At 42.5% G+C, this 19,132-nt stretch overlaps 1 protein-coding gene across 2 annotated transcripts in view; it reads left to right on the top strand.

Annotated features, from left to right (window-relative positions):
- The first annotated feature begins 1,423 nt into the window (after nt 1–1,423).
- LIN28B (lin-28 homolog B) overlaps nt 1,424–19,132 on the top strand; it is an 85,793-nt gene continuing 68,084 nt past the window's right edge. Inside the window, exons 1-2 of one of the 2 annotated variants that reach the window (XM_054196433.1) lie at nt 1,424–1,457; nt 7,936–8,123. In XM_054196433.1, coding sequence (XP_054052408.1) covers nt 1,424–1,457; nt 7,936–8,123 — 222 coding nt within the window. Of the gene's footprint in view, nt 1,458–7,592; nt 7,672–7,935; nt 8,124–19,132 lie in introns of those variants that run through there. The other variant, XM_054196432.1, reaches the window with a different exon arrangement.

Below are 19,132 nucleotides of genomic sequence, written 5' to 3'. Positions count from 1 at the left end.
CCACACAGCCACAGGTTGGCTGAACAAAGAAGCAGACACAAGAGATTGGGCTTCAGTGCTTGAAGGTGTAAAAGCCGAGTTAGGTTTAATGCAAGTCCACACAGTTCCAGTGGAAAACTTAGTTACTACAAAAGAAGAGGAATTGAATCAGTTTGCCAGTGTTGTTGCACTGAAAAGAAAGATTGTACCATCCCCTTTTCCAGTTCCTGGTGTTGGAAAGAACTCGAGATAACTGACTGCAGGGGAAAATAAGTTAGAGAAATTTGATTCTCATTTGTCTTTGGTCATTCTTCTGTTTTTCCTCACTCCTAGTGGAATATCCCATATTTTAGTAAGAGAGCAGAATAGCTGTCAGACTGTGCTCTTAAATTGGAAAAAGACAAAGGTCAGATTTCTCTAAAGGAGAAGAGCATTGGGTTTATATCTAAACAGGAGGATAATGCAATTCCTTGTTTGCTTTGGATGGGTTTTAGTTAAAGTAGATTATTCAAAAAACAGTAGAGGGTGACAAGAGGACAGGCTTGTAGCAGGTGAGTTTGTGCATGCTCCTGTCTATTCATCTTTTATTTATTAAATGAACTGGACAGCCTAAGTAACAAGCTTACTCCAAAACCAAGGTCTTTTCTTTCATGCTTCCTGCCATCCACGGTACTTATTTTCTGCATGATATTTTTATTGGCATTATACAAAATTAGCCAGGCCTTGCTCAACTAGATCAAAAGTACACCTTTCATGTAGTTTCAGTCAAGTCACACCTGTATTTTTAGCACTGACTGGTTTTGTTCGTATTGAGACCCAGACTTTAATATTATTACATATCATGCTCTGCAATTTTATAACTGACACAATTGAAAGCATTTTTCTATTGATACTCAAAAACTGGCATAGAGTTACAATTTTGACCATGAAAGAATCAAAGACTCATTTTTATTGTTTTTTTAAATCATGTGCAAGACATGACTGATTGCTTAATTTGTACAATTTAAGCGTAGTAAAGACAACTCACTACTTCTTAGGTTACCTCCTGCAATTAAATATTGATAAAGGAAACAAACACCTTCCAATATCCTGCAAATCTGTGTCTTTTCCCTCTGTTGTCATCAACTGCGTAGCTTTCATAAGAGACCAATGAAAGGGGCAATGCCTTTAGGAGTGCTTGGGAAAGAAAAGAAAAAAAAAATTTAAAAAAAGCAGCGGCTGATTTTTATCTTATGCCTTGGTTATCTCCTTGTGGTTCTGATGAGCTTAGGTAAGTCTCAAACAGTTAATAAGTTTACAGGTCACTTCACAGAGTCAATGCCCTGGTATTTTATGGCCTTCTAATGAGCCGTTAAACTGGAGAAGAGGTAATTAAATATGGTACTCTGGTACAATGTACACAGTACTGACTCCAGCTCTCTGATTTTAGGTTCCTCAGAAGACGATGAGGTCATTCAAGAAGGTCTCCTCAGGCTCAGGTCAGTCTTCTCTATAGCGTCTTTACATGGCTGACTTCTTATCTACAAAGCCGAGGTGCTGCAGAACTTGTGTCGCACTGACTCAGATGAACTTAGTTCTTGGGGAGGGGGGGGAGTCATTAATTTTGTGCACAAGCTTCAGAGTTCTTGCTTGATGCGGTTTGAGTGTTCTGTTTCTGTAAGACAAATAAACAATTATACAAGGAAAGTTTATTTACAGTCAAGATACCTGTTGTAAACTGCAGGAGCCCACACGTCTGTATGAACGCTTCTGGGCTAGCCCCACCGGTGGCCGCACGCACCTCAGCCGCCGACTGCAATTTTAACTCCTCGAGTTATTTCCGTGTCAAGTTCCAGCGCCGGCTGGGCGTGATCGCCACACGGCCCCCTCTGCTCGCCACGCCGCTTCTCTCCAGCGCAGCCCCACCGGCACCGCTGCCCGCCCGTGCCAGCCTGCCCCGCCGGCGGGCACGGCCCTCCCCGGGACCCGCCGTGCCGGCCCGCGGCGGCGCATGCGCGGGGCGGCGGGGTGGGGGGCGCGGAGCTTCCGCGCCGGGCGACCGTCCCAAATACACTTATAAACCAGCCGTGCCCTAGGAAAGCGCTCGGTGCGGCGCTGGGCGTGGGGACAGGTTTTACCTGCGTGCTGGGGTGGGAGGAGGCTGCTGTGCGGCGGGCCACCAGAGCGCCCGGGCGGTTGCCCGGAGGGGAGGATGCGCGCCCCGTCGGGACGCGCACGACGAGCCCGGGTGAGGGGACGGGCTGGAGCAAGGGCTACCGGGACACAGACCAGCCCGCTCGTCGCCCTGCGCCTGCACCGCGGGAGGGGAAGCGGTGAAACCCGGCCGCCTCCGCCGGCGCCGTTACTTCGGGCGGGCAGCCGGTCCCTGTGTAAGGGCCGGTGTTCCCCGGGGATTTAGCCATGTCGAACTGTCTCCCACGACGGCTGGCTACAGCCCCCTTAAATCCCCCGGGGGAAGCGGCCGCTATCGGTTGCAAATCCACAGCTGAGAGGCAGTTGATGTACGTGAGAACCACATCCTGCGGCGGAGCGCTCCGGGTGGGTGCCCCCCGCGTCCTCCTGCCCTCGGATCACACGCGGGATTTGAGCATTTTCCAGTATCTTATCAAATCCAGCGACAGGGATCCGCGGGAGGCAGATTGGACCGCGCAGCCCCGACAGCCGCCGCGTTTCATTTCGACAGGAAAATATCAGTAAAGCGTTTGAAACCGCGCTCCGGCCGTCGATTAAAACAGCGGGGCCATCCTTCGGCGAGGGCCGCCCCGTCTTCCGGTACCGAAGGTAGAACCGGGGCCACGGGGAGCGGCGGCGGTTGGCGCCGACCTCAGGTGTAACAGCTGAGGGACACGGGGCCGGTGGGCGATTGGGGACGGTGTCCCCGTCCCCACCTCCCCTTCCCCAGGGCGAACCGGCCGCCGCCGAAAGGAAAGCCCGCCGGGGGCCCCGGTAGCAACCCCCGCCCTCGACCCGAGCGCATCACGGCGGCGGAAAGGGAAGGCGGTTTTGGCGCCCAAATTGTAGGTGAGGAGGGTTTTGGCGGGAAGATGCTCGGCACCGGCAGAGACCCTTGGTCCGGGGGTCGGTGCGGCCCCCCAGGGTCCGCACCGACCCCCGGGCCAAGGGTCTCTGCCCTGAGGAAGCGGCCGGAAAGCGCCCCGCCTTAGTAAAAGCCTCTTTCGATAGAAAACACGTAAAAAACACGACGGGCATCTTTTTCGGTCCAACATCGGCGGGAACGGCGCTGTTGTGCGTGGGGGCGGCCGCGGCGCGAAGCAGCCGACCCCAATAAGTGTAGAAGAAAAGGGGGGGGGGGGGGGGGGGCGAGGGGCTCTCCGGCGCCGTTCCTGGTTTTCCTGCCTGCCCGTCGGCGAGAAATGTTGGCTGTGCTTTGAAATGGGAAGTCGTGGCAGCACCCCGAGCTCTGCTTTCAAGTGTAAAACACGCGTTTTGTTTCAAATGCACGCGGGGCCGTCGTTTGTTTGACCTTTTTTTTTTTTTTCTGTTTTGTGGTTGTCTTTTTTTTTTGGAGGAGCGGTCTTTTTGTGTTTCGGGGAATAGAAGAAAACAGAGTTAGGACTTTAAAAATTTTAGGAAGGTGACAAATTGGAAATCCAACACCACTGGTTTTGGTTACATAGTTTCAAGTGAGCTCTTACCGTGCCTTTAGAAAGACAATGATTCCAGCTTCCTATAATTGTCTTTACCAAAATTAGCGAAAAATTTAGCGAAATGTAAGGATAGAATAGAAATATCTTTCTTTAATATGTGAACTACTACTATTAAACTAATTTTTCCACTTTTTTTTTTTCTGTACGGCTTTTTCCACCTTTATCCTCTCGGCTCTCCCCCTCCCCCAGTGTTTTGCGATTGAATTTTGGAAGGGTGTTTGTGGGTTGGGTTCATTTTTTTTTTTTCTCTCCCCCCCCCCCCCCCCCAACCCTTTTTTTCTTTTTTTTTTTCCGGAGAGTTCCCAGCTGGCAACAGCTCTCTACCTTCCACAAAACTTGAAAGGCTGATGTCCCTTGCAGGAAATGAATGAGTCGATAACATCTGACACCAGTGACCAGTCCAGTGACCCCAACCTTAATTCCACTAATACTGGAGGCCTGAAAATCTCAGTAAAGACCCCTTGCAAATCCCCCCCCCCCCCCCATTTTACAAAATATGCATTTATTTTGCAGATAAGAAATACTTTGCAACAAACATATTGATACATTCATTTATTTACCTGTTTTTGCAGTCTTTCATTTATTCATCGCAGAACATATTGCACTGAATTTTCTTTTAACCGAAATTTGCTAACAAGACATTTTTTCCATTTAATGAACTCAATCAACTTGTTTGTGTCTGTTTAACCAATATTGTAGCCTCTAAGGAATTTTCATACCAAATGTCGGTAGAATAAATCAATCTGAAAAAAATAAAGACCTTTAAAACGGTATTAAACAGAATACTTTCTGTCTTCTCGAAGGGAGGGATAGGGAGAGCTCGTATTTTATAAACATGCCATTCTGTTACAAGAAATGTAGCCTTGGCCACTTTAAGTAAGTGGTGTAAGCATTGTTTTCTTCCGGTAGCCTTAATTTCTTGTTCATAGCTGGGGTTTCGCGTGTGTTAAAATCTCGTACATTTGTTATATATTAGATATCGTCCGGGTCATAAGATCCAAGCATATAAAATTACTGGTGATTTAATATTGTAAAATAATCGCTATTGTAAAGGGGGAAGGGTGGTTACGAGCAAAAAGGAGTGGTATGTTGCACGAATGCGTAGGGGCAGGTCAGTGTAGGAAGTCGACCTCCACTGTTGAAATAACCTATAGGAAATTTACGGTTGAAGACTGCAAAGGAATTTCAGGATTTAAAGCTTCTGCTCCACTTGCCGGGCTGCTTGTATTTGTACACTTTTGCCCACCCTCGCTTCTTTCTCGCAAACGATCAAACTGGGCACCTTACTATTTCACACACGGGGAAAAAAAAAAGAAAAAGAAAAAAAAAAAAGGAGCTAGCTGGGGAATTTACGCTTTCCTGAAAGGCAACAAAAGGAGTAAACAGGCCCATCGGGGCAAAGGCGTCCCCCTTTAATTGGGCAGACTGATCGACGCCACTTCCAAAACAACAGCAAGTGCTTTGCAAATTCATAAAACCCTTGTATTCGGGTTCTGCAACGGATCGTTGCTGCTTTGGCTTTTGTTTGTGTGTGTCCTTGGGATAAGAGAGGATGGCGGGGGCAGGGGAGGGGTTGGGGGGTGGAGGGAGGAAGGGGGTTTAATAAGAAAGTAATTGAGCTCAGGTTTTAACAAGGTATAGGCAACGTTTAAAGGTTATACAATACTGGATGTAAAGTGAGGTTATATGCGAATAGGTGGTGGTGAGAACAGAAAAGGCAAAATCTGATGTTTTCATACCTTCATCTGTACCTTGACACTGAAGGAGATAGGACAAATGGAAAATAAAACGGAATCTCACCTAATTGTAGGGGAGAAGGGGCGTTACGTTTCTAAAAATATTTTTTAAATAAGCGTTTGGCCGTAAGTGCAGCAACAGCAGGGGCTTGCGAGCACGTCGATAGCCGTGTACCTGCGGCAGCCGGAGGGGAGCTGCCTTTCTACAGGGGCTCTTACCGAGCCCGTTACACAGAACACGCTTCTTTTCCGAGTTGTATCACCCCTCCCGCTGGCACTGAAGGCTTAAAACAGCAGTCCCCGGTCAGCGTTATTCCTCCCCTCTTTGTCTTCTTCCTCCGGCTTTTTTTTTTCTTTTTTTTTTTTTTTCCGCCTTCCTCCTCTCTAGCAAATCCTTTTCTCTGTCAGTCCTCCTCCTCCTCCTCCCCCCCCCCCTTCTCCCCCACGCTCCTGGGCAACAATCGCCGCTGACTGAGGTTCACTCCAATGCTAGGCTTGAAAACTGGGCTCTTATTTAGGAAGTCATTAATCACATCCCCTCCCCCGGAAAGAGATGGCGGAGAAACCTGTGAAGTACAATTCTTCTCCCCATCCCCCTCCATAAATGTTTTGAAACGCTAAACCTCCGCACAATTTTCTGGGCCATATTTAAGGTGATATCGCGTTTCCGGCGCGCTTTTAATTTGAATGCGAAATAGCCGCGGCGCACACAGACACACGTGGGTAGGGAGAGGCAGATTTTATACACACACGCGGTATGCGGGCTGTGCCGGGCACGGCGAGGGGACCCGGGTCCGGCGTGGGCAGCCCCCGCCCGGGGCTCCGGGAGAAGACGGTGCCAGGAGGCGGCGGCGCTGCGGGGGTTTTCGGGGCGGCTTTTCTTCAGGTGGAAAGGGCGATCCGGTTATACACACGCCCGTGTTTGGCGCAGACGGTAACACCCTGATGCAGCTGCCTCTCCCGACATACCTAGTGCATGTCTATGCACATGTGTGCGTCTCATCTCCGAGCATCTTGCCCTCGTGTGTGCGCGCCTGCCCCCACCTACGGCGGGCACAAATACCCTAAATAATCCCACCCGCAACGTATTTGTGGTTCTCTGGTCTGTATCTAGAAACACAGGGATCTTCTTACGTATTTGTGCATGCACAGGAGCGCAGAAACCCCAGAATAATACGTCATCTCGATTTCCCGTAAAGACGCGTGCAGATTAGCTGTCGAAAAAAAAAAAAAAAGAGAGAAAAAAAAAAAAAAAAAGCCGTGTTGGAAATTTCTTGTTCATTCATAAATTATTTTGGTGTGTCAGCCTAGTTGAAATGGCGATTGGCTACTCCTGCCTCCTGCCAACCCCTTAAGGATCCGATGTGAAATTAGTAGCAAGAAAGCATGTAATTGACCAAGTCACGTGTGCGCAGGGGGCCAGAAACGGAGCGAGAGAGAAGGGGAAAAATCAAAAGAGGGAAAGCACATTAGACCATGCGAGCTAAATTTGCGATCGTTCAAAATCAGGATGTTAGATTAATGCAGAAGACCACTTCGATCCACAGGGAAAGTTTTCATCTCACGAGTTTGGAGCAGAGGGCCCGTGGGGCAACATGGCCGAAGGTTAATTTTCTTTTTCTATTGTTTTACTATGATTTTCGCTCGCTCGCTCTCTCCCTCTCTCCCCCCACCCCCCCTTCTCCCCCCACCCTCCTTTTAACCCAACTATGCATTACCCTTTTTTAGCAGCTCGCGCAAGGGGGCTTTCTCCAAACCCATTGTTACCAAGCTCAGAAACTGTTCCGTACCGCCCACACCGATTCACAACTTGAAAAGCTTTCAGGGGGCTATTGTTTGAATTGTTCCTGTTTGATTAAGCACAGTTGCAGCGGTGGGATGAGAAAACGGCCGTACACCTGTCCCAACTTTAATCGAAAGTTTATTCCAAGAAGGGATGGATACACGGTGGAAAATAGTGGTTTCGGCGCTGCATGTGCAATAACCAGTTGTGCAATCTACCCAATTTTGCTTATTCTCTCTCCTCCACCCCTCCTCGGCCGGCCTCCCCCCTCGCCCCCCGGTCCTGCGCCTTGCGAGGAGAGACTAATTGGGCTGAGAATTTCTGTTGAGACATGGGATCGGTCTTAAACCAGCAATATTCAAGTAAAGTATCGCGTTCCGTGCTGTAATGTGGCTGAAAGATGGAGTTAAATGGAAAAATACACGTATGTACAGAAACGTGGGCTGCCCTGGGCAAAGAGAGAGGGAGAGCCGCCGTACGCAGTGTTTCCTCTCTGTAACCTCCGGTGATTTTATTTTTTTTAGGTATTTTGGGGGAACGTCGTTTATTTTAGGATTTAGGAAAAAATAAGCTCTGTTCGCCGTTTGCCTTTTGATTTTGTTTTGTTCGCCTCTTTTTTTTTTTTTTCCCCCTTCTGTAGTAACTCCTTTATACGGTGGCAAAAGGATGTTACCAGAATTTAACTCTTTGCTTTGCATCTTGTGTCCCCCCCTCCTTCTTTTTCTCCCCCACCCCCCAACACCCCCTCCCGCCTTTCCCTCTTCCTCAGCAGGGGCGAGTAAAGGTGGAGACGAGCCCGGGAAGTTGCCGGAGCAGGAAGAAGAGGAGGAATCCCAGGTTTTGCACGGAACCGGCCATTGCAAATGGTTCAATGTGAGAATGGGATTCGGGTTCATCTCCATGAGCAACCGAGAGGGAAGCCCCTTGGAGTCTCCAGTTGATGTCTTTGTACACCAAGTAAGACCCATTTTTGTCTTCCATCTCAGCCTGCCACATTTGGTTGAGCTCAGTGGGACTCCGGTTTCATGTGAAGAGAAGTAACCTATTTTTCCTAGGTATTTAGGTCCATCTGTAATTAAAAAGTTGCCTTAGGTCGTGTTTTTGTTGGCAGTGTACAATTTCAGTAAATAAGGTCGTTAGATTGTGCTTAGTTTCTGTGGCCAGATAATGTTGTTTCTTCCTATCTTACTCCTTGGTTAGAAACTTCTCCTGTGCTTTTTATTTATTTTCAAATGCCACATTTTCTTTTTATCTAGGTTTATCATTTGGCACCAGACTCATCAGGAGCAGATATGCCTTTCCTTGGAAACTGATTAAAATTAAGCTTGCAAAAGGATAAATAAATGTCGGGTTTTGTACAGATAACATTTGAATACAATTTTAGATGCTTTTCTTGTAAACCTTGAATTGCTTTTTAAAAGCTCATCTGAGATTAGTTAGTGAAATTAAGACATAATTATAGCGTTATTTTGCAGTAATTCAGACCTGAGAGCGTCCCTGTGGTGATACGCTGAAGCATGTGTGTGGTTTGGTTGCTTGATTTTTAAGTATTCTTTACTGGGGGGGGAAGAAGTAACAATTAAGGAATCGGATCAAAAGCAGGGTCTGTGTAAGCTGTTTGTGAGAGAAGACGTGCGTGGCTGTTGTTTTTATTTTTAAACATAGCAGCATTCGTGTTTTGTACGTGGAAACTGGTATGAATACCTCCATGCAAAGGAGTTTCAGATGCAACATACGTAGAAAACGATAAAAGTTAAGGGAACTTTTCCCAAGGTCTGTAGCGTGGTTTGTGAAGCAGGAGCGTGTGTGGACCTTCCCTGGTCCTTCTGTTAGTCTCCAGTTGCAAGAACGCTATTTTGAATTTCACCCGTCTTCTCTGTGAGCAGAGAACAGCAGAGCCCTATCAGGTAAAGAGACCATTTTGGGTTTGGCCAGGGCCATGTTAGGGAGGCAAAAAGGCATCTTGACTTTTTACGTGGTTGTCCATTTTCTATGACGTTGTCAATGACGGGGGCAGGGGGGTGTTCCATGATTATATAGTGATTCCCTTTTAGTGTTCCTTTTGGTGGCCCGGCCATATTTTGTGGTAACCTTCATCAGGCTTTTTTAAAGAATACCCTTTTCATTAGGTTAATGAAAAGGTGACTGAAATTTAGAGTACTGCTGCTGTGGCATGTTGCCTTTGCTCCTTGCGGTGTTGGAGTGGATTTCTGATCGTGCTGTACCCTATACCTAAGGGCCTGGACATCAATATTACCTGTTTGCAGTTGGAATTATGTACAAAGCGTGGAATCCAATAATGAACTTATTAAATTCTTACATTTCCTGCTTTGTACTGGCATATGAGGTGCCCCTCTCTTTGCTGCTGCTTTTTCTTTTTAGAACTGAATGAATGAGTTACTTATCAAAGGAGGAGCATTCTTCCTCCTATTTTTCTCCCTTTCTTCCCTTCTTTGTGCCTTTTAAAGTCATGAACTTGCTCTTTACAGTTCTGTAAATTTACTTTATGGATAAAAAAAACCTTTTTCTTCATCTAATTTTGTGTTAATACATGTAATTCTTTTTGCTTCCATGTAATTCTTTTTGCTTCACAAATAATAGAAGACAAACATTTGAAGCATAGAAGTGGTGTTGATAAAAAAAAAAAAAAAGCATTTGGAAACAAAAGATATTCTTAGAGCTGTGGAAATAGAGAAGTGTTGAACTGCATGATAACGTGATACATTTAAGTAATACTAGACAAGGTGTGCTGTTCCGTAATGGAAAATAGTCATAGAAAATAATAACAAAGTATGTGGTAAATTTGTAAGTCATTACTCAGCTGTGGCCCCTAAAGGAGGGGACAAGAAGGAAATGTTAGACATGTTTGTTTACACTTCAATAATTTACAATTTATCGATATCCTTAGGTTTCTAAGATACATCACAGTGTAAAATGCAATGAAAAATAGCATGTTTGATTGCACATAAACTGTGCAATGTGTGCCTCAGTCACTTTTAGTATTACTTAGATTTCTTACTGAGTGAATTTATTAGTATTCTGTAATGGATTGCTCTTACAACAAAGAAAATACATTTCTCAGCTTTTTCTTTCTGATGAAATCTAGGATATACATAAACTTTATGGTGGAATGAATCTTCTTTCCATCAGTCAAAGGCAGAATTTTTGTCTTTAATGGGGAGAAGCAGTAACTATTTCGTTTCAGAGTACATTTTGGATAATTTATATCGCTATATAGAATGCTTTGTGTTAGCTGACTAGCTGACCAGTGGTAACAGTAGCAGCCAGAGCATAAGAATGTCTTTAAATCAGTAATGCTATTAACAGTGCTGCTTGTACAGCAGAGTCTGTCGTCTGAACAGCGATTAGGCACTATTCCTATTAGCTTCGTTAATTTGAAAAATTTAGTCATGTGAAAAGGTCTTTTCAAGGCAAAGATGTTTATTAATCTCTTGAAACAAAATATTGCTGTTCAAAACTGCTCTGAAAACACTTCATCATTTATTTAAGTTGTGTGCATATTTAAGATGCATACATTCAGTTGTTCTACAATGTTTGTAGCTACTGGTATCATTGTATAGAATCAGACAGTCTAAGCAGAGGAAAGAAGTTTGTATCTTATTTATCCAAGTCCTGTCAAAGCTAGCTTGAACCCTGCAACGATATTTTTACTTCCTTATCTTACCTTTTCTTGGTGAGGTTATGTCCAGTTTATGAGATCTTGCTATGAGCAAAAACTTACTGGATGTGGAGTCAAAATTCTTGTAATGGTTTAAGCTCATTATACCTAGACTTTTGCTCTTGCAATAAATAATTTTGCTTTCTTCTTTGGAGTTCCCCCTTGGTTGTGTGCAGATTGTAGTTATGTTTTCTGAAGTCAGTGCTTCACTAATTGTATATATCGATATGTTTTTAGAGGGTGGTGCTTTTGTTTGGACTTTTCTTCCCCTTCATCCAATGAAAGTTCTGTTCATGAAACAGCTGCAGTATTGAGCTTTTCACTTTACCTTTTAAGTCCTTCCTTCAGCACTAATCGTTTTGATTGATCTTCTCTGAACTACCTTCAGGTTGTTCTTACCCATCTGGTGATGAAGTACCTAGAGCTAGATGCATTATTTAAGGTAGAAACACATCAGCCATTATATACGTGCATCTGTGTGTGTGTGTACAATGTAAATAGGCTACACTTATAAACATCTACACTCTTGTCTTTTTTTAGCTTTATTCTGATACAGCTTATATCTTTAAGTCGTGTGTTTGAGTCATTCAGTGTCATATAACAATTACAAGTCCTAAAAACTATTTAATTTTTTGAAGACAAGCCATGCCCAGTGCAGCAATGTGCCTAGTCCACCGGGTTTTGGGTTTTTTTACAAAAAAATGAAGAGTGGCAGTATTAGTCCCGTATAACTTTGTTAAATCCAAGGAATGTGCATCTTCCTGAATTTGGCTCAGTATTGTCATTTGGACTTTTAATAGGTCAGCATAGAACGAATAATATCGTTTGCTTCTCTTTTATGATGTGAGTTCCGCACGTAGTTATGTGCGAATAGCTCCTGTTAAATTTTAGAAAAAGATCTATTCGTCAAGGGTAAAACGGCCTGGAGAGGCAAAGTGAGTGAAACCTTTTGTGATGGCCATGAAAAAAGGCTTTCACTGCTAAGGACTAAGATGACCTCAAGCTTCCATAAAATCAGATAAATGGATGATTGTTAGAATTTTTTTGCATGTTCAAAATTGTACACACTACTTTGACACGTACAGCTTTTTTAGATGCTGGCAGTAAGGCAAAAATGCTGTGGATTTATTTTTTGCAGACATTTTGTATGGACTATGTTAGAAACATGTCTGTTTTCCTTTGCTTAGCACGAAGCCCAGATGTTAAAGATGATAATGAAGAACGGGGTGCTGGATGTAAATAGATGCAATTAAATGCATGTTTGTGAATATCAAGGGTTATCATTTTATGTTCTGTTTCTGAGTAATCTGGTCTTTCAGGATGAGATGGGTTGCTCAGTTTAGAAGATGTTTGTTGGGACCTGGCTCTGTATCGAAATTCTTACTGTGTTAAGGGATTGATAGAGGATTTCTGAACTGGGACCTTAAACATGATCCTTCTTTGGGATCCTCTTTTATGAGATGGGGAGAGGAAGGAAGGGAGGAGCAGCGTGCAGGAGTTGGTGTATTTTGTTTTCTCTTTCCATTAAAAGGAACACAGTTGGTTTTAAGTTTTTCACTTTCATCTGAACTTTCTTACTGTTGCTGCTAGTTACTCTTATTACAAGATTTGATAAAAATGGAAGAGTGCCCTTTTTCTCTCATTGAGTCCTTCTGCACTGCACTATTGTTTCTGTATTATAAATTATGTTCGTATTCTTGCAAGTACCTATAACAAAAGAAGGAGGGAAAATTACTAAGATTATTTGGTTATGATTGTAAACAGAAGAATAAATGGAAAATTAGACATGTGAACAGCATCCGAAACATCTTTCCCCTTAATTTGACCTGATCATCCTTTTTGATGATGAGTTAGGTGCGTATTCTTTAAATTCCTAGTATTTTAGGCACAGTTGAACAACTTTTTCTAGGATAAAGTTGGGCATGGCATGATACGCTGAATGCTGATTTTCTTATGTGACACTTGTGATCCTGTGCTTTCGCAAGGATACCTTCATTCATCTAGCGCATTTTTTACATTACTGCATTATTAGGAGCCTGTAAAAAGCTACTTAATTGTTCAGGATAACTGGAAGTTCTGGGCAAGCAAGTGGGATCAATATTACATTGCACCTTATTGTATTTAACATGGGCTTGCCCATGACACAGCAATGCCCATTTGAAGTACAGAAGTCTCTGTGCAGGACTGTGCTGTTACAAACTTGTCATCTTTGACTTCTACTGGGGACCAGGCAAGCCCACTCCTAATCAAAACAAAAGTGGCTAGCAGGATTTAGAGAGGGAAGCTGAGGAAGGAAGCGAATGGGTAGTAAATGTGTGTCTGCACTGAGCATGTGTGTCAGAGATCCGGCAGAGATCAGACCTTTCCTAAATATGTGGGTGTCAAAGTGTGCTTGGCAGCCTCAACCCGTGTAGAATCTGTAATGGGTAACAGCTGGAGACCCAAAGCCAAGCTTTGGCACTCTCCAGTTGTGTTGGGGCATATAGAGAAAATTGATTTTGAATTATGGGGACCATGGATTTGTGGTGTGGAGTGGTACAGCCTGTTTTTTGTTGTTGTTTTTTTTTTAATGTGTTTTGGCTACTAATTAGGTCCAGTCCTACATTTCAAGTCCTACCTATAGACACACAGACAGATGGCAAAATACTGAGCTTGACGGTTTAAGATGGTTGTCTAAAAAAACTTGTAATTTGGTGTTTAGGTTATGGAGCCACCATCTGTGGAAATACCTCCCAGGTTTCATCAATTTACATCTAAACCCAATGTTATAGTGCATTTTTATCGATAGACGTATGTAGTATTTAAATGAATGGCAAGTCCCATTAAACGTAAATGGTGTTGAACCAGATCAGATTTTGCTGAAGAAGTTTAAAACTTAAAGATTGACAAGTAAAAATCACAAGTGGCCCAAAAACAGAGGCCTGCAATGGGACTATTTTGTCTTAAGAGAGATTTCCCTCTTTGGCAGAGCAGTAAGTACACCCTTTCCAGAGCATACTATCCTCCTTTTCTCCAAGACTGAGGAAATTGTGCACAGGGGTTGGGATACTGTGAGGAAGAGGATATTTTGTCTGGGGCACAAACATAAGATATCAAAGCAGATGCATGAACCAAAGCTAAAAGGAAATGAATTGTCAAATTGGGAAAAAATGTTGTTATTGTTGCTTGTCCTGGTTTGCAACGACATTACTGAGGTAGTAAGTATATCTAGACCCATCCAGAGTTTTGTTTTAGACTCTTTACAAAGTATACTTCCATGCAAATATTGTTTAATTAATCTTCCTTATGTAACCCATCTCAGTAGAGGCCTGACATCTTTCCCCAATAATTATCAACAGAAGCAAAATTAGGCTCATCAGTTTCTACAAAGGTGTATAAAAGTGACTGTAAAGACATAATTTAAGATCCTAAGAATCTAGAAACTGGAGGGTAAAGACTCTAGAAACTGGAGGGTAAAGACCGTTTATTGTGTTTCTTAAACTAATACAAAGAAATCAGGATGTACTGCTTATGTTTTTTGTTCCCTGTATTTAAGGGTGCTTTTTTTCCCCTGTTGTTAAATCAGCTGTAAGTTATCATGACTGATGGAAAAGTATTACGCTTCGCTCTCTCTAAGGGACAGTGCTCAGGACAGGTCTGGGCTAGCTTTTGCTTGCCGGGTATCACTGGTGAAAGCAGTGAATCCTTCAATTGCTTGTACATCAGCAGAGTATCAGTAAACACTTCTGCGTGGAAGGTGGGGAAGTGCTTCTGGTTGCTTGAGCATGCTTAGTTGGAGAAATTGTTGTCCAAGCCTTTCTTTCCTCAGATTTTTCTGGCTGGCCCTGACTTAAAATGGGGGGTTAACTCACTGGGAGACGGCTAGAGGAAATTCCGGGTCCCCACTCCAGAGATGGCTCAGCTGCTTGAGGAGCAGCTGTGGAAACTGCTGCAAGTTTCACAGACCACTGTATTAAGGAAAACTGGCACTGATTTTGGTTTTTTTTTTTTTATTTATTTTTTTTCCCCCCTGACATGCAAAGCTGTAACATGCAGCAGGTTAGCAGCTGCTCTGCAAGCAGCTGAGTTGGCTTTGCAGCAGCAGTGTGGGGAACAGGTGGAGGTTGAAACTCCTACAAGCCACCCTTCTCGGTGGGAGTCCCACGGCCGTGATTTTACTTTTGCATTTGGCAGCAGTGGTGCTGCTTAAGTGAGCTTCAAGAGCTTTGATAGCACTCTCCCCCGTTGAGCTAGCTAGCATAAGTGTTTGTGAAGCGGCTGCATGGCAAACCCAGCTGGGGAAACTTTGGGGTTCGTATCTGATTTTTTATAATTTTTCATATGGGAGGAACCCCATGTTCCCCACAAATAAGGGTGGACAGTGCTGGCACTGTGAAAGGGCAGCCAAGGATGCAAACAAGGAGCTGCCAGGGTGTGAGTTGAAGGTATGGGAGGAAAACAGAGCTGGAAGCTGTCACAGAAATGTGAACGAAGCTGCAGTCTCCGCTGGTGCAAAGTGGCAGAATAATGGTGTTACCTTCAGCTGGGGATGGGGAGATAACAGAAGTGTTAGTGACTTTTCAAGAAAAAGGGCACTTGTGGGTGGTGGAATGAGTGCAAGCATCTGAGCTCTCCTTGGAAGTGGAATGTTTGAGGAACCTTTTTTGGGTTACGCGTCAGTTCAATCTTATATGTTTCATTTTTTTTTCTTTTTTTTTTTTATTCATTACAATTAAGCTGTGGCATTGAAATATTTTGAATTGCAGTTTTAAAACAGCACTATTTATAAAACAAAAGCAAAAAATCAGAAGGAATTTTCGATTCATCAGAACAATCTGTGTTTCTTACTTCTACAGAACAGAAGTAAGTATATTTACAGGGCATGTTCACAATAATTTGGATATATCTTTTAGCAGATAGAGCTTAGAGAAATTTGTGGATAACCTGAAAAATATAGCTCCCTGATTATTCCATATGTATAACCTTTAAAATGTATCGATGCGTTTAATTTTCAAAGTTACTTGTCTGAAAGTATGTAGAATATTCTATTACCAGTGCAGGAGCCAAGAAAATCCCATGGATACGTTGCATTCCAAAGTTGTAACCTTGTGCTAGAATTCAATTTTTTGGAAGGAGGGAGGCTGAAAGGTTTTTTTTGGTTTTGTTAGCACCATAGGTTAGTATTTTCACCTGTTAAAATCTGAGTGAACGCATGTATAATCAATATTTGGAGTGTATGAATTTGTCTACAAAATCAAAGTAATATGCCATGACTACTACCAATCTTATGATGCTCTGTTAGAAAACACTAATGTTATTACATTCATAAGTGTGTACTTCTCACGAACATAGCTGATAGTGGCTTTCCCATCAAAGATAATTCCCAGAGAAGCCCTCTTCTAATTAGTCATGGTAATTTATAGGTATGCAGTGTAGAGGGATTTTTCTTTTTCCTAGATTGCTTTTATTATAGTGTCACTTGAGGCTACTTTAACATTTGTGTTATAACTTTGTTTATGGTTATATAAATACATGCACCAAAATAATCCCTGGACTGATACTGAGAGTAAAAACGAGAGCCCTTGTGTACTTTTAGTAGACTAGAATAAACATGGACTTGTATTTTTTCAAAGTACAGGTGTCTTTAAAATCTCTTAATAGTGCACGTGTGCTATAATTTTAAAAATGTTTTATTTCATTTTACAACTGTGTTTTGCAAGCTAGTAATCAAAATCTTGGTTGGTTTTATGGGCTATTTGTAATAATACAATCTTAGTGGAAATACGGGGTTTTAAAAAGCCTCTGTTGACCATGTGTAGTAATTTCTGAATATTCTTAGACTCGTTATATTGGAAATGAAAGAAATATATAAAAGTTTTCATCTAGAATTTACCTAATAGACCCAAGCTGACTTCTGTAAACTTGGGAGTAGTTGAGGGCTTAACCCATGTATTTAATAGATATATATTGCTGTCTTACCCTGTTTAATTACAGACAGCTTGAGAATTAGCCATTGTTGACACTGAAGTGGAATAAGATCAAAGAATTATTCACAAACGTGTTTGCTACCCTCTCCCCCCAATATTAAAAACAATAGTACATCAAGTGAATGGAAAGTTCAGAATTATTTCAACCGTAAACAAAAACTCCTCCTTAATGTACTGAAACCATGACATCTTTTCTTTTCCTGCGGATATTACAGGTCTGATGGGCCAAACTACGCTCAATCTTTTCACGTGACATGGTCTCACTGATTTGTGAAACTTGCTCAATAAACTAGACAGCATTAGGAGTGGATTTTAAGTCACTTATATGAATGTTCTTACTGGAAGTATGTAGTTCACGTCCTTTTGGTATTGTAGGTGTGCTTTTCGTGGTCAAAAACTTGAGGGCTGTATTGTGGTCTGATTTCCCACTGGTGTTCCTGGTACAGTGCCTAAAATGTAGAGTAGTAAACTAGGGCTTGGGTCATTGCTGCTTAATTGAAAGTTAACTTAAAATGATACAACTTAACATGAAGTCAACGCATCAACTTCACAGTTATGTAATTTGTATATACTTTTCACAATATGCTACCTTTTTTGGTACCGTGAGTGTACAATTTTTAACGTCTTACCTAAATTCACCTGACCACTAATCTGCCAGGCTGCCTTGATGCAAAAGCTCTTGAGCTGATGATGATGTGGGTTGTGTTTTTGTTTCGTTGTTTTTTTTTTTTATCTTCCTGTTGAAAAATTGCTCAGCCCCAAATCATTCCCTCACAGGAGGAAAGAGGTGTAGAAGTGGTATGTGAAATCCTCACGATGTGAAAAAGACGCCTCCCCATGCGTGCAGGCAGGTTCTGTTGAAGGGGAATGAAGTTCATCCTTGCACTGAAAGCACGTTGGGATCTTGAACGGTTAGTTACTGAGTAATGTAGAGCCAGTTTGGGCCACCTGTACCGGGCCTTTGATTTCCGGTAGGGGTAATAGGATGTGTGGTAGGTGTTAGGAAAAGTGAAAAACTTTGTAACTGCAGTATCGTGTGTTCACGAGGGGAAGGATGGGAACCCTTCTGGCAGAGTCCTTGATGACCTGCCTTTCTCCCCGGCCCGTTACGGGGAGGGGGAAAGTAGCTGAACCCTCTGTCCAGACAGGAGGGGATGGACAGTTTACAGATTTGGAGGCCTCAAATATTTGTAAATGCAGTTAGTAAAAAAAAAAAAAATACCCATTTCGCCACAGTGCTTAAAAGTTCTTCACTACAGTAATTAACTTCTTATTTGTTTGTCTGCTTCATTGTTTGGTTTTGGGACAGTGTGTGCATGTGTGTTCGTTAAAGTGTGTTACATTTCTAATGGTTGTTTTATATGAATCAGTCACATTTGTTTCATGTTTTCATGTAGCGTGTTTTACAAAAACTGGAAATGTAGGGTGGAATTTAACCCCGTAAGGAATGCATGGTTTCTTGCGTAGGGGTGTGTGTGGCTGTAGCACGCACACGGATTTTAACTAACAGGACATTCAGGGCATCCTGGTCATTGTGCGTGACTCTGGTTTAGAAACTATTGCAACTAGAAACAAAGATAAAAGTAAAATAATTTTTAAAGGCATTCCTAATTGGCTTCAGAAATTAGTGATAATTGTTAAAGACAGACATTACTTATAAGGTGGTTGATCTGGATGTGAAGGAGGTGCATGAATAAACAGTCATCAGAAATGCAAAGTTCTCTATTAAAAAACCTCTTTGTGTCACCATTAACTTTAAAGGACTAGTCACAAAGCGAGGACTGTGGGATTGAACTGTAGATGATAAGGGAGAAAAATATTTTAAAGGTGCCTTGTCAAGATGAAAATCATATTCAAGACTTTCAGGCAGAAATATAGTACAGCTGAAGATAAAATCTTTGCGTAGACTAATTGAAATAGGATTTTGTTAGCATTAATTCACGCTATTGCAAACTCTTAATGCAGCAGTAAATACCACATCTTTCACTAAGGCGTGCTTCATTCTCCTGCGCTATAGTCTCTTATCTACACTGAGAAAGTTGGCTATTAGATTCTCCTTTTAGCAATGCCTTCTTTTCCTCAAGAATTAAAAAAAAATAATTACTAAATATTCTGAAATCTGATCTATCAGATTTGAAAATGTTTAAAGTTATTTAAATTCAAAACTTTCTGATTCAGAGGGTTCCTTTAAATTTGATCTATGTCTACATTGCCTTCAGTAAAGACAATGACTTCTGTAAAAAAAAGAAAACCGCACTTTCCATTTTATATGATGTCTTTGCATTTAATGACTATATAACATTTTTGCAAGATAGTAAATA

This window comes from Rissa tridactyla, chromosome 3, assembly GCF_028500815.1.
Source record: "Rissa tridactyla isolate bRisTri1 chromosome 3, bRisTri1.patW.cur.20221130, whole genome shotgun sequence".
Lineage (NCBI taxonomy): Eukaryota > Metazoa > Chordata > Aves > Charadriiformes > Laridae > Rissa > Rissa tridactyla.
This window is presented reverse-complemented; position numbering and strand designations above follow the sequence as displayed.